This window comes from Pteronotus mesoamericanus, unplaced genomic scaffold (assembly GCF_021234165.1).
Source record: "Pteronotus mesoamericanus isolate MK-2021 breed Mesoamerican mustached bat unplaced genomic scaffold, CSHL_Meso_final contig_22, whole genome shotgun sequence".
NCBI lineage: Eukaryota > Metazoa > Chordata > Mammalia > Chiroptera > Mormoopidae > Pteronotus > Pteronotus mesoamericanus.
This window is the reverse complement of record NW_026555090.1, coordinates 7,041,280-7,057,184: the sequence shown is the minus strand read 5'-3', so window position 1 is coordinate 7,057,184 and position 15,905 is coordinate 7,041,280. Positions and strand designations below refer to the sequence as shown.

General features: G+C 40.0%; 1 protein-coding gene across 2 annotated transcripts in view; it reads left to right on the top strand.

The window, feature by feature from the left end:
* Positions 1-15,905, top strand: part of MAP2K4 (mitogen-activated protein kinase kinase 4) — a 109,796-nt gene that overhangs the window by 18,295 nt on the left and 75,596 nt on the right. For both annotated transcript variants that reach the window (XM_054571227.1, XM_054571226.1), the window contains one exon: positions 14,817-14,919. In XM_054571227.1, the coding sequence (XP_054427202.1) occupies positions 14,817-14,919 (103 nt within the window). The remainder of the gene's footprint in view (positions 1-14,816; positions 14,920-15,905) is intronic.

Sequence of the window (15,905 nt, the reverse complement as noted above, 5' to 3'; positions counted from 1 at the left end):
AGTCCTGGCCGGTGGCTCAGTTGATTGGAATGTCATTCCGTGCACCAAAAGGTTGCGGGTTCCATCCCCAGTTGGGACCTGTGAGGGAGGCAACATACTGATGTTTCTCTCTCACACTGATGTTTCTCTCTCTCTCTCTCTGCCCCCCACCCCACTTTCCTTCCTCCTCCCTCCCTTCCCTCTAAAATCAGTAAAAGTATATCTTTGGGTGAGGACTAAAAAAAAAAAAAAAGAAAAGAAAAAACAACCTCAATTTAGAGAATACATTTTATGGGCAACAAATAGTACTTTATTGTGTTCACTAAGAAATGAAAGTGTTATTCATGTCTTAATGATTTTTAAATTGGGAGGTGTTATTCAGTGGAGTCCAAAGAAGCTATTCAGATGCTGGTGAGAGGAGTATAGTAGAGCTTTGTGTAGAAGATGCTTATTCGTTTTCCACCTCTGTCGTTTGCTTTAGTAGTAACACAGTTGGATCTGAATTTAAATTTAGATTGCAAATCATTACTTAAAATTCCTTAAAAAGATATATAGTAAAATGCAGCATTGAAATGGAAAAAGTTGAGTATGCAAAAGATTGCCACATATCCTGCAACTTGAGACAGTGAAAAATGGCAAGTATCTTTTTAAAAGCCAGAAGATAGCAGATGAACTCATGTGTCATCGAGGTTCTATCGATAAGGAACATTTCTCTAGTCAAAGCTTTTGGCTAACTTTTTCAGGGAATCTGCATAACTTCCAGTTACACATATTTTGATTGAGGAAAAAAAATGAAGCAACAGATCAGATCTACCAAGAAATACAGATAAAACCCCCAATTGAGATGTCTGAGTGAACACTGTCCTAAAGTTAAGTAAAAAACTTAAGCTTGAATTATTCATTAATTCAAGAAATGTTTGGGTTCCTGTGATATTACAGGTGCTATTATGTAAAGCACTGAGTCACTGGACTGCCATATCTAATTTCCAGTAGTCAGACGTCATCCAGATAGAAATTAGGTTCCGAGTGTGAGGAAAATATATGTTCAAATGTTGACTGTGTACCTGAAAAAAGAAAGGGGTTATATAGATATTGTAAGATATTGATGACTAATTAAAAATTACATAGTGTGATATTTTTTGTGCCACTCCTCTGCAAGTTATTAAGTCATTGCTAAACTGCTGATGATGTTTTAGAGCTGGAGAAGTCACCTTTGAAATAAAGCTGTACTTCTTCTTTAGGTGGGGCAGCCAGCCAGCTCCTGGAATGCTAGGAGGACCTAGCTCAGTAGGTTGAGTGCAGGTTGTCTCTAATCACAGTCAGTAAAATTGAGCCTTATTGTCATTTAAAGGTGCCATTCAGTGGTAAATGTTTACAGGAAGGCTTTCCAAATTACCTTAATTGAATTAAAAATATGTGCAAAATTATGTGTATGAACAAAATCGATTCCTTCTTTTGCTTTTCTGAATTCCTAAGGACATATGGTGAAAAGCAGGGTTATGATAGGTAAAGTTTTATATGGTCATGTGAATCTTTTGCTTTGGGGACACGGTAATTGCTCAGTAGGATGAGGGGGGCGAATGTTGCCTGGCAAGTGGAGAAAAGTCAGCTGGGAATAGAAAGTTAGCTGTGACCCATATGGAGCCAAATAAAAAGGAAAAGAAGTAAATAAGACCCTCTATCTGATTTTCCTGAGTTAGCATAATGTGGTCATTCTTTGCTTAAACGTTCATTTGCTATGTGTTCATTCTTTGCTTAAAATAAAAGACCTTTATGAAATCAAGAGTTTGGTATTTGAAGGACTTTTGGCTTGATAATCCTTGATAATATGTTATATTTGTTTATAAATCAACTATTGATATATGATGGAGAAACATTTATAAATGATATCTTTCCATTTTATCTCTCGTTGAATTGGAATATTTTAAACTTGTTTTTAGGCTTACTTACAGATTTTTATAATATAAAATATCAATTACAAATATTAAGGGACATAAAAAGATTTATTTCTTGAAACTGACTTCTCTTGCCTTTAGAAAATCTTAATATTCTTCACTTTTCAGTATTCTAAATGTTGACACTTTGGTGTTTTCTGACACCAAGTGAGTATCCAGTTGTTATCAGTGGAAGACGAGTTCTTGCGGTGTCATGGGGAAAAGAATTTCCTGAGACCCGCGTGGGAGGACGCGGCTCCGTGGCAAACTTTATTGATGATGTTAAAGTAGAGGGCTTCCCCTGCTGCCTTCCCTATGCCCATCTCCCTCTCTCTGCCGTGGACGAAGCCCAGCCTGGTCTTCAGCAGGCCCAGGGTGAAGCCCACTGCCCAGAGTGCCTGCTCCACACCCAAGTCCAGTCCAGCCCGCACCCTGCTAGCCTAGCGCGCGGCCCCGGCCGCGGTCCGTGGCTGTGCTGCGGCAGTCAGGCTCCCTGGAGTCATGGCGGCCATGGGCCCTATGGCTGTTAAGGCTACGTGGCCACGGAGAGAACAAGCAAGTGCACTGAGTGAATGCAGGTCATTGCGAGAGAGGCAGAGACAGAGGTTTTCTTTGTTCCCCTGGGATTATATTAGTTTGTGCTTAGAAAAGACCAGAAGTTTATTCAGAACCAGTCAATTTCCCAGGGTTTCCCAGGCTTTGGATGGGTTCACTCTGACAGGTCTCTGTGGTCCAGCACCTCCCTCTCTGCCCACCCCTCCCAGTTTGGTACCAGAGGGGGGAAGAAAGGGGTGGTAAGTCCCTCGGCAGAGCGCACTGCTGTGGTCTGGAGGTGAAAAGCTATCGCGTCCTGGTGAAGCAAGCAGGCTCATGCTCCCCAGTTTAAGCTCAATGTGTAGTCCCTTTGCTCCCCTTTTCTTAATAATCATGGGTGAAATACCAACAGTAACACAATAGTTGAATTCAGTTCTGACACTGTGTACCAGGGGTTAGCATCAACATTCACAGGTTAAAGGGTTTAGCCCCCAAAAGCTGCCCCCACCTCAGATCTGGCCGCAGATGAGGCTAACACCTTTACAAGGTCTCTCAGGCTTTTCCGATACCTTTGGACACGTCTCGCTAATGGCTGCTCAGAAAAATTGAGAGGAAGCACGGATGTCCTCAGACCCAGTTCAGCTGGTGCTGGGGTGGTGAGTGTGGTCCTTGGGCAGGAGCCTGGCGGGGCGCTCTGGGTGCGTGGGGTGTGCTTCCTCTGTATCAGCTCCCTGCAAAACACTGAATAGTATTTTCCTTCTATGCCCTTTTTGTAAAAGCACAAATCCGTTTTGGATTTCTTTCAGTTAGCAAAAACAGGTACTAATGTAGCTTTTTAGTAAAAGTGAAGTGGCATAATGCAAACTTTTAAAAAGCAGTTCTGTATTTTTTTAAATTATATCACAGAACTGTCTATAGGAAAACTATCTTGCATGCAATGGACCCATAGCTTTGAATCTGTAAGGTTTCCAGAAGGGCTAATATACAGCTACCAGGAAAGATGTATGGGTGCCCAGTATCATTCTGGCCAGGGGATGGTTGTTTTTCTGTTGTGTAAAGGATCACCATGCCCTATCTCCTAGGACCAAAGGAGTACTTTCACTATGGGGCTAAATTGCCTTTGTCTTACATCTCTCTTTATCTAGATCTACTTGCTAATGAAGTTCATATAGGAGTGAGTGTAGAAGAGTTGATTAATTAATACTGGTGGGAATCCTATTTGATGAAAGTCTGGCTTCGTTGTGCAGTTGATAATATTATTCTAAGTAAACTTTGTAAGAAGGCAAAGTCAGATCCGGTGGTTTTGGTAGACCCTCAGTGTGGGTGCTTCTGTGAATACATCCCCCGCCAGCTGACATGCAGATCTCTGCAGCCTGCGTCCTGGAGCTGCTATCAGAGCTCTAGGTCCGTGGCCTTCAGACAAGAACAGCCCTGTTTTTCCTTCATTGTGTTGTACAGGTGTTCATTTATTCACATCATGACACACATAAAAAAGGTTTGAAGCATTGATTGAAAAAATACTGGAGGCATAATGACAATTATATGGTTAATGTGCTTATATCATTTACGGGTGGTGAACAGTTAAAATGATAATGATAGAATGTTGTGGAGTTTACCAAGCAGGGAAGATAAATGTTATGTTAAGGCCAGTGAGCACCTGGTTCCCTGTTGGAGTTCAAGCACGCTGTTCTGAGAGCGCCTGCTGTGTGGTATGCGCCCCTGCCTCTAGGGTGAGGCTGGCAGGAAGCCACTGCATGGGCTCGGGGTATTGATGAAAGTCACAACAAGTCTGTGACTTTTCTTGACACAGCTTTCCTGAGTTTGTGTGTTTTGTGCCTTGTCACACTAGAAAGATGGCTACCAAAAAGTAAGAGTCAGTTATGTAGGTAGTTTTTCAGAAATCCTGCTATTGCTGCAGGGTCAGACAGTAACAAACTTTGGGGAGCTGATGGGGAAGTTACTTAGAATGTGGAGGGGTCTGAGTGGGAGGGAGAGCCCTGTATGGCCTACCCGTCACAGAAGAAGGGATGCCTTTGACTGTTCTGCGTAGAAACTTTTGTTGGGATTGACCAGCTTGGTGTTTGTGTCTCCCTTGTGTCCATGGGGCTACTGCTGGTGTGTTCACAAACTGGAGGCTTAACAACATAAACGCCCTGTGGATTCGGCTGGGTTGTAGGCATTATGTGGATTTGAAGTGTTCTGAGCACCTGGACAAGGTGCTGACCACCTTTACTGACTTGCTGTGCTGTCACCAGTCCTCCTCCTTGGCTAGAACTCTCCACGTCGTGTACAGCAGTAGTGCTTCCACTGTATTTGGGTGGCAGTAGTGCAGGTGCGCAGCCGGTGAGCCTTTATGAGTAAGGCTGTGGAGGATGATGGTATGCAAGAGAACGCTGTGTGAGCTGGAGACTAAGGAAGAACTCAGCTATCAGCGCATGTCTTGCTCGCCTCCCCTAAACTGGGGTGGTGGTTGTGATGACAATAATGGCAGCCGCTTCTGGGCGTCCATTTGGAACTTTCTCTAGGTGGGTGTGTGACTAGAATTCCAACTCTTTAGATTTTCATGGTGGCTGTGCTTGCCAAAGAATTGGAAAGTGGCATTGTGGGGGTAATGGTGTTGGGTAAGCTGTTCCTATTGTGTTGGAGACTAAAATATTGTTAAATTTGGCTGATCCATATACCTTCAGTTTTTCAAAAGATATCATTTGTGTAATATTTCAAAATGATAGGGGATGAAAGTGTCCGAAGTATATTAATAGTTATATGAAAGTGTCTATATTTACATTTTAAGGCCTTTTTTTAAAAAACTTCTCTAGGGCTCCAGAAAATTGGTCTTTTTTAGAAAGCTCTGGTGTGAATAGCAAGGAGATTATAACTAAATCAGAAACAATAAATGCTTAATGTAAAAAAACTGAAACACCAAAAAGTACAAAAAGAAAAAAAATCACCTATAATTCTAGCACATTGAATTAGTCACCAGTGATATTTTGGAGAATGATGTGTATTTGAAATTATTATTCTCAGGTGTAGTTTTACTGAAATGATAATTTATTAGACATCCCTTATTGCCTGATTTAAAAAAAAACTTACTATTTATTAATGTTCTGGTGTCAGTAGTCTTTTATGGTGTGTGTTAGGGTAAATTCTTAGGAATAGAGTTGCTGGGTTAATTGTAAGGACATTTGGAGATATTTGCTAGATATTGCCCTCTCAGAGAGTGGACCAGTTCATATTCATAGCAGTGATTTGCTTGTTTCATCATTTGTCTCCTTTCATTGGTTTACTGAACAAATATTAGGGATTTATGTGTCTGTTGTAACCCTGGGCATCGAGGTGCATGAGAAATAGAATTTCTGCCCTCCTGGAGTTTAGGGTTTGGTATGGAAGGCTGATGTACAGCTGTGCTATAAGTTCAGAAGAGACTGTCAACTTCTTTATACCCTTGTGAACATTAATATTAGGATTCTTTTATGTATGTGGGGTATTAAAGGCAAAAATTAGATTTTAATTTTTTGGTTAACTAGAAGAATTTGATGATATTTTTCATGTTAATGGTTTATTTGCATTTTTTGTTTGTGGGATGTTTGCTATCATGTTCATAAGTAAGGACCTTATATTCACCCCCACCACACCCCCCAAGTTTTCCATTTCAGAAGGCAGTGACTTTAGCTGGGGCTATGTAGTTCAGATAAAGGTATATTCTTTTTGCCCCTCAATGAACCTGGGGCCCTCACAGGAGAATTTGGGACCATGGAAATCCAAAGCCCAGATGCTACTCAACGGAATCTGTTTGCGTCCACTTCCGTGACTGCGTGGACAGGCATCTCCAGGCCTGTTTATTTCAACAAAGCCTTGACCCTTGTGCTGTGTTGGTGGTCCCAGCAGGGTCTTCCTGCCTTAGCTGGCTCTCTGCGCTTTTGAGGAATTTGGACTAGTCAGGAGTTGGCCACTTTAGCCTGAGGGATTAGATTTACTTGCTGTTAGTGGACATCTGGCTTAGAGTCTGATCAAAAGCCATGCTGGTGTTGGTTTTAGTTCATTGCTAGCTCAAAGGTGTGGCTACCTGTAGAAACCCATAATAATGACATTTTGTGTAACTGAGTTAAAATTACTGGTGATCATAGAAGGGCTCATATAAGCATCTCAGAGTGAGTTGATGGTTAGTGGAATCAAAGAATAAAGGATCAGTTGTGAATTTCTCGTATTAGGTCTGGAAGGTTTTTAAGGCATATTGTGAGCTTCATTCCATGAAATTTACTATAGTAGAAAATGGGTTTAAGTTTTTTTTTCCTTGTGGGTAGATCAACTTGGGTGCGCATTTTGGGCTTTTAAGCCTACAAATTCTCCCTGAAGAAATCTGTTCACCGAACGAAAGCCTCATAGTAAAATGCAGCCCACAATAAGTAAAATGTCCATTTCTGCCTTTATGTGGAGTCTTTAAGGATCTGCTAGAAGCTGTTATGCCTTTGTGTCAAAGCAGCACCCCTTCAGGACTGAGAGATGAACAATAGAATCTTTGATATTTCAGGTCGTGCCGCAGGTCAGGAAGGCTGACAGTGCATGAGTTCTGTTCTTTCTTTGGTAGCTGAGCCTCTGAAGTCCAGGTTTGTCCGATGAGGAAAGTGTTTAACATTGAGGAAGCATTGATTGGTGTTGGGGAAATAGCACCCTAGTTCAGGTCAGGACCTGGCCATCAGAGACCTCGACAGAGTTGGTAAGAAAAGCTGGGGGGGAAATGAGTGATGATGTAGGTGGCGCTGTTCCACATCGGTACTAACCCTGGACGCGTCCCAAGGCCCCTCTGAGGAAGGTGCTGTCAGTTTCATTGGGCAGGAATGGGATGGGGCTGAGGTGCGGGCACGGGCCCAAGAATGTGTAGCCAGTAAGTGGCAGAGCTGAGTTTCAAAACGAGGTAAACTGGCTCGGTCACTCCAGGTTATGTTTTCCTTGGTTCCAATTGAGTGCTGTTGGAATGCCGGATTTGAACAGGAGCAGGGATTTTTATGGGACTGCACTTTAAACAGATCTACAAAGCCAGCTGAATTTCTTTTCTTGTTGTTCACATATTTCGCTGGTTTAGCATGTATGAAACTTTTCTCAATTTTTTTTCTTTTAAGAGAATTTAATAAACTGATTGGTTTTAATACTTACATCATAGAAGTCATCATTTTTTCATAGCTACTACTTACCAGCCATTGCATTTTGAAGTTATAGTGACCCTCCCCACAGCCACGCTGCCGGGTAAGGGCCTGGGTTTACAGATGTGTAAATGATTGGGCTGTAGACACCTCCTTGTTTTTAGCTTTGCCAGTGTCCCAGTGGTGATCATTTAGCATCCCGCAAAAAGAATTTCCTTCCCTATTCCTACCCTGTAGCCTCCTCCTACCACATTCCTTTATAATTTTTTAAATCCTCACCTGAAGATGTTTACTGATTGACAGAGAGAGAGAGAGAGAGAGAGAGAGAGATCTGAGAAACATTAATCAGTTGCCTCCTGTACACGTCCAGACTTGGGATTGAACCTGTACCTTTTAGTGCACGAGACGATGCTCCAACCAACAGAGCCTCCCAGCCAGGGCCACGTTCCTTTATAATTTTGGGAGGATGCCAAACCAGTGTCTGTGGCAAGGTCAGCTACCTTAGCTGTCTTTCTGTCCCCACTGCCCAGCACCCTAGCTTGTGTGTAACTGTGATGATTTCTGCATGTATAGCTATATAAATTATTGCATTGGGCTTCCCCCAAATCTGTCTTACAGAAAAGTGTTAAAATGTGTTAGAAGGGGGCTCTTAGCCTCTTTACTTGGCTTCTTAAACTGAGAACAATTTAATTTCCAAAATGCTCAGTTGTGTGGATAAATAACTTTTATTGATTGGAGTTCAGAGTTTTAAGTGAGATTTATGAAATTTTGAAAGTTGCTCACTGCTGTGTATTAAAGACTGGAGGAGGGGAGGGGCAATGTAATATTAGCTGCTAGTAGTTCATTCAGTGCTTGGAAAGCCTGAGATTGCAAGCCTAGGACAGAACAGAGTTCTCCAGTTCTATTGCAAGTCTAACTTCCTTCCTTCCTCATTCTCTTGAACTTGTGAAATAAATTAGGACACTCATTATTCTAGTAATTTAGTCAGAAAGGGAAATGAAAATAAGTTCCTGTCTACTACTTTATTTCCTCATTTCTGAAATTGTTTGAATATAAAGTCGGATAGTTAGAATTGTTTCTCATTTTATAACCAGTGATTATAAATAACTTAAAAAGTTATTCTGGATTTTCTTTCTGTTTTGAAAATAAGGTACTAAGAATTAAAGCCAAGGAAGAAGTGAGAATTTAAGGCAACTCACCTCCCCCTGCCCAGGTAGGATGCTCTGAATGCTTGCAGGTCAATCACGATATTCTCGAAGGTATCGTATGAGTAACTTGTACATTGTCCTTTAAGCTCTCACCCTTTTTTGTCTACGCTGGGTTCTAGGGAGTTCCCTCTGGTGGCAGTGAGAGTTCCTTAAAGGGACTGAGTATTTCTACCTAGCCTTTGACCTGTGAGTAGTGGCATAGAAGAGAAACGATTTAATTTTCGTGATTCTGTTTGTGAGTTGAGTGGTAGTTCTGCTGGTCTCACTGGAGCTCAGTCACATGCCTGCATTGAGCTAGTAGGTCTCTTGGGGCTGACTGAGCCCAGCTTGGGTGGCTCGTGCTTCTTGACCTCAGGTTCCGTGTGGTCTTTCCTTATCAGGGAAGCTAGACTGACCTGCTTTATGTTTAGACTGGGTAGCTTTGCAAGAGGGTGAAAGTGGAAGCCACAAGGCCTCAAGGCTTAGCTTTGGAAGTCATTAAATATTCCTTCTGCTGTATTTTTCTGGTCAAAGCAAGTCCCAAGGCCAACCTAGATTTAAGAGGTAGGGAAATTGACTTCATCTGTTGATGAGAGGAACAGCAAAGTCATATTACAAAGAGGTATGGACACAGGGAGTTGGGAAACAGCAATCTACCACATAACCCACAGTGATTCGGTGGTGTTATATCAAAAAAGCCTCCCGGGCTGGTGTGGCTCAGCTAGTTGGTGTGTCGGCCGGTACACCCAAAAGCTGCGGGTTCAGTCCCTGGCTGGGGCGGGTATGGAGGCAACCAGTCAGTGCTTTTCGCATGGATGTTTTTCTTTCTCTTTCTCTCTCTCTCCCTCTAAAATTAAAAAAAAAATGCCATCCTCTAGAGATAGCTGTTAGACATTACAGTCCTACAGTGATCTTTATTGCCAGCAATGATACAAACTTTGCTATTATTATTTCAAGTTTGGTGAAATCAAATCAAATTGGTGTTGAAAATATGTAGATGGACCAAAATATTTTAGAGAGAGCCTCCATTCCTATAGGTTGGGTGGGAGGATTCTGGTTCTCTCATTCTGACCATAAGGTTAACAGAATCTTCCTTTCCTATGATTTGATAAAAGAAAAGCCCACTAGGTTGTATGGGAGGGAAGCACAATGTTGATTTAAAAAATCTAATAATTCTAATTCAGTGGGTATCTGTTGACTGCTCTTTTGTTCTAGGTACCTATTATAGGTGATTTGCAGAGCTCAAAGATAAATCAAGATAGTTGAACATTTAGAACAGAAACTTGTTTACAACTTGATGATGGGAGTAGCTTGAGGAGGGAAGGAGAGAGTTATAGGGTGGATCCGGTGTAAACATAGTATCTCTCAGAGGATAGACTGGTAGAGTTATAAGGTGGATCCGGTATAAACATAGTATCTCTCAGAGGATAGACTGGTTTTGATGGTTTTGGAAACTAAATAATGCTGCTTCTTAATGAATAATGAGGAAATGGCACCTTTCCCTTATCTACGGAAGGCAAAAGAGAGATGCCTTTGGTAACCTGAGGTGCAGAGAGCAGTCATGTTCCATACTTGAGTGGTAGACTCTGCTGCCCTTGGTGAGTGAGATCTTTGGCCAAGGTTGAACTCAACTATTGAATCAGGGTAACTGATTATGAAAGGGATGTTAAAGGTCTGTGTTGCTTGAGAAGATACTGGAGGAGGAATCGCTAGGGCTCTTTATCATCTTGCTGAAGCCAGATAAAGCTGGTAGGGGTCTTCTTTCCAGCTTCAACGTTCTGTGAGTCTGTGACATGATCTGCGGTGAGAACCATATAGCTAAAGATATTCTTAGGCTTTAGTGAGTATGGACATGCTTGGGCAAATTCTTGTTCTTCACTCATAGTCATGAATATTCTTGAAGACCCCATGCTTGGGAATGTCTCTGTCATGAGAACTCTTAAGTAAGAAATTGTCTTAGGTGATATGGACGAGATTGTTTAAATAATACTCAGTGTTCTCATGAGGGAGAGCTTTGAAAGAATTTTGAGGGTGGTGCAGAGACTGGCCCCCTCACTCCGGAGTGGCCGCGTCGGGCCTGAGGCTGCCGGACCACCGAGGCCAGCCTCTGGACTGGCCACAGTTCCAGGTGTTTCCCAGTGGGTTGGGCGACTGGCCTCGTTTATTCTGTAGGCCCGAGCAGGAGAAAAGTTCAGCAGGATATAGCAGTGCTTTGGAAATGGTTTAGGATGTGGACAGATACTGTTTTTCTCATGTCAGTCAGGGTTCTTGGTTGCAAACAACAGAAACTCATTCTAGCTAATTTAATCCACACTTAAGTCATCTGGGATAGTCTCTCCATGTCAGATTTTTTTCCAGGTCAGTAAACATTTGGAAGCATTTTCTGCCTAAGGCTTTGAGCTTCAGTTTTACGTATATAAATACAATTTTTTCTCATAGGAGAAAAGACATTTTCTCCTGCCATACAGGTAATTTTAGATGTTTTTTGATCATGCCTGGTTTCTATCCTGTTGTAGACAAAGGGGAGGATCTGTTTATCTCTGCTGATTGGTTTGGAGTTAATTATTTGGTGACAGTCTCACTAAAGGGGGAATTGTAATCACAAATTTATAATCTTTCTTGATCAATTACTTTAACTCCTGTTGTACAAATACTTTAATTCCTGTTAGCTTTTAATAATCTCCACAGGCCAGTTATAGTGTCACTTCTGCCCTTAAACCCTTTTCTTCCTATGGCAGTTGTACAAAGTTCATATTGGTCTAATGTACTATTTGTTTATAGTTTCATCATTAAAAATATTTGAATACATGGTGGTGACAGGTTGCCTTTAGGGTTTAGTTTTTGGGGCCGTTGAGAGAGTAAAGATAAGAAAGACAAGCCCAAAAGAGGTCCTTAGAGAGAGTAATGGGAGAAGAGATGTTCAAACAAACAAACAAACAATCATAAAAGGCCCCTGTGTGCAGATCTACAGATAGCCAGGACTATCCTCTCTGTAGTATTGTAAAGTTGCCTTTCTGTCTCCCTGAACCTCGCCTTTGATTGACTTCCTGGGTTGTCCCTTTCCTCCTCAAGGCTGGCTGCCTTGTGAGTTCATCGTAAACCCATCGTCATTTGGAGAGTTGGGCAGGGGTGAGGTGGGGACACTGCTGAGAACAGGCCGTGTCGCTTAATCTACCCGAAACCCCTGGTGCCAGTTTTAGGCTCTCTGTCATCTCTGCTCAAAGAGGCTTTGAAGTTTTATAGAATTATGTGTGGATTTTGTTAGTGAAAGATCAGAATATATACTTGTGTATTTTCCAAGATAGTTGCATATGGTTCTGAAGTACAGTGTGTTTAAATCTAATTTATGTAAGTTAAGTCACATCCCATTATATGTGCTTCTTCATTTTTGCAATAAATGTCCTTTGAGGACCCCAATTTATTTGTGTTAAATGTGAGTCCAATGCTGGAAAAAAGTCTCTCTGTTTATATATGCATGTATATTATATATAAACATTTATTTTCAATAAAACAGTTTATGTTTTAATTGTAGTAATATATTTGGTTTGCCTGCAGAGTTTAGGTACTGTTCCCTCACATTAGGCTTTTGAAGAAAGGGCCAATTTTGGTGCTTTTCTTTGGATAGTTTTCACAATGATTCTTTGTTGTGTTATTGTCCTGTGTTTGATTTAAGCCTTTTACCAGTTTTTCACCATATAGAGATCATGGATGATATACCGGCTGGTTTCAGACATACACCACATCCCAGGCAGTGTTCAGCTTTTGATTGGGGGTATTCGTGGTCACTGAGCTTATTCCAATTTATGATTGCACAAGTCCTTAACTGAATGTTATCTTCAGAAACTTTGCTATATGAAATAAGATTCATAGGTTCCAGGGATCAGGACCTGGTATGTTTGGGATTTACCAGTCAGTCCACTACAGTCTGCCTTCTGGCCCCCAAATATTCACATCTGCACCATGTTCAAAATATATTTATCCCGCAGGTCAAATCTAGATCTACCCTACACATCAGCTCAACACCAGAGGTCACCCAAATCAGGAAGGGGCAAGACCCTGAGTGCGATCCATTTTGACACAAAATATCTATCTAGAAATGAGAAGACAAGTTTCCAAAATACAGTGGTGGGTCAGGCATTGGATAAAATTGAAGAGAGAGTAGGAGACAATTGAAGGAAGAAAGGAGTTAGCTGCCCCAAGCAATTTCAGAATTCAGCAGGGCAAATTCCATCAGGTTTCAGGGCCTGAGAATAATCCTCTGCCTTTACATATTTCCTAAAGACAAATTTCCAAGAAGTAAAGGGGTGTATTTATTTAAAAATTTTTCTTGTATATTGCTGAATCTCTCACTGGAAAAGTTACATCAACTTTTCCACCAGTAATGTATTGTACTAGTGATTATTTTACCTAGTCACTTAGATCAATATGTTTTCATAAGGCAATCTGTGTATATGTATTAAATAAAACCTAAACATTGCCAACTTCACACAAACAAAAATTTTAACTTTTTTTGTGTTAGTGCCTTTAATAATTCTTTCATAATTTTGTGTTACTGTTTATTCCCTTGCCAATTTTTAAATTTTTCTTGATTTGTGTGGTGTCTTCGTATATTTCGAGTTTCTGATTTTGCATTGCAGGATTTTTTCCAAGTTTACATTTTAATTTTTTAAAGTTTTTTGTAATATACAGAATTTGCCTTTTAATACAGTCATATCTGCCATTTTTCATAGAGTACCTTCTGCATATATAGTTTGAATTTCCTTTCTTACTCTACTTGCTGTCAAATAAAAATGATTTCAAAGTAAATATTTGGTACCTAAAAGGCAAAATATGGGGAAAATTCATTTGTACTATGCTTATTTCTGAAAATGGTTTGTCTGGGCTTCGGAATCCACATCCTGTAGAGAGACCTCCCCTGAGCTCAGGAAGCAGGACCCGGAGCCGGGTGCTCTGCCCTGCAGTCCGCGAGGCGCACTCAGGCGCTCAGGTCTCAGCGAAGGTGCCAGGCTGAGCGGGGTGAGCGCTCTCATACGTCCTTTGAGTCCACTGAGGTGGGAAAGTGTGTGGATTGCAGCGATGTTGTTTGAGTAGGTAGATAAATGTATAATAAACTATGAAGAGTGAATGCTGGAAAAAGAATCTTTAAAATGTACATGAAATGAAGATGGGCTTAAAAAGTTTTAAAAACCAAGCTCTGCTACAAAGTTTCCATGTACTAGAATCCTAAAGATAGGGTTTACAGTATTTACTGATATAGAAAGAAGTATGGTCGTGGGGAAAGCATGTTACAAAGCAGTGTTATGATCGGATGTTAATCCTGAAGAAAAAATGTCTATTATGTAGAAGATAGTCTGCAATAGACAATGATTAGTTTGGGGTAGTTGGACTTGTAAATGTATTTAAATATTTTTAAAAACCCTAAATATTTTATAGGTATATATACAATATTTTTTATCTTTCCTAAATTTTCTGTTTTTTTAAATAATGGATATGTTTGTTTGTGTAATATAAAACACCGATACCTCCTTCCTCTCCACCCCAAGGAAATTGCTCCAAATAAATGATTACTTGGCATACCTTTGTTACTGATTCGAAGTTGACTCTACCATCATATTTTTTAGCTCATTATGGTTGAAAATGTTTTGGGTTTTGCACTCAGCTGTTTATATTACATTTGAGAGAAAATGATTTTTGTTAAACTAAGACATTAAAGTGTAACATTAGGTAGGTGGTCGTTTAGCATTTTTCAATAAAACTGCTGAGGTAAATGACGTTTATAGTGGTATTTTCATTTGCAAAAGTGTTAGCATCTTTGAACAATATAAACTTGAAGCACTGAGCATTGTTTTCTGTTCCACGGGAGCGTAATGAATGCTATTTACTTTTTCTTAATTCTGAGAAATTCTTTGCTGCCTTTCGAAGTACTATATTAACTATATGTTAAAGCAAACTTTTCTTCCTTTTGGTATGAATTTCTTATGCCCTCAGAATAGTACCTGTTTTATAGTACTTGAAACTTTTACTTTTTATTTGTTATTTCTTAGGTAAACGCAAAGCACTGAAGTTGAATTTTGCAAATCCACCTTTCAAATCTACAGCAAGGTTTACTCTGAATCCCAATCCTACAGGAGTTCAAAACCCACACATGTGAGTATATCCATAATCAAATAAAAGGCTCAACTCAAGCAAAGGTTTTAAAAGTTATTGTATTTTATGAATTTTTGAGTTGAGAGGTTGGTATTTCCATTATTTTTATGGGCCATTTGAGATATTACTATTTGAACTTAAATAGAAAGAAAGCTACTGGTGCTGTAGTCTGAAGTAGGTAAACACAATTTTCCTTTTTAAAGTTTACTTGGAGGGAAAAATAGCTGAAAATTCAGATATATTTATATCTTTTTAATTCCTGTCTCACTAAACTGAGAATATTGTTGATACTTTTCTTTGTGGATTTCCAGTTAAATTGTAAGTGGTATTTAGAATATTTAATTCTCTCCTGTAGATCCGCACTCATCATCCCCGCTGACCGGGTGACAAAAAAGAGCCCTTTCTTAGTGCACTGACTTCCTGTGAGATTTCCACGTCACAGTCCATGGAACCAGCGTGTACATGTCAGTGTACAGGTGTCAGTGATTTTTTAAATTTGTTCCCTGAATATTTTTTATTATAAAATAGATATCTCACTTAAAGTATTAGAAACAGCTGTTAACTTAAAATAATACCTTCAGAATAATATTTTACAGAAATCTTTGATTGAATTGCTGTATTAATAGATAATGTCTGTCCCCAGAAAAACCTGTCATGAACAGGGTCAAAAGCAGTGGCTTTACATTTATATTCATATCCATAAAAATAATTTTCACCCAGTTCTAGTACTGAGAAATATAAAGCAAATGGTAACATGAATGGTTAAAAAAGCGGTCAGAGTAAGTTATTTTATAGTTTTTAATAGTTTCTCAACAATTTGTATTCATCCCTTATTAGACTACAGGTATATTTGTTCTTCCCAAAGAGACACATTTACTGCTATTTTCTTGTTTTTTCATGTTAGGTATGCATTGTATTTACAAACAGTAACAAATTGATACGCGAAAGAGTGTCATGCAATAGGAATGCTGAAAATATTGTAACAG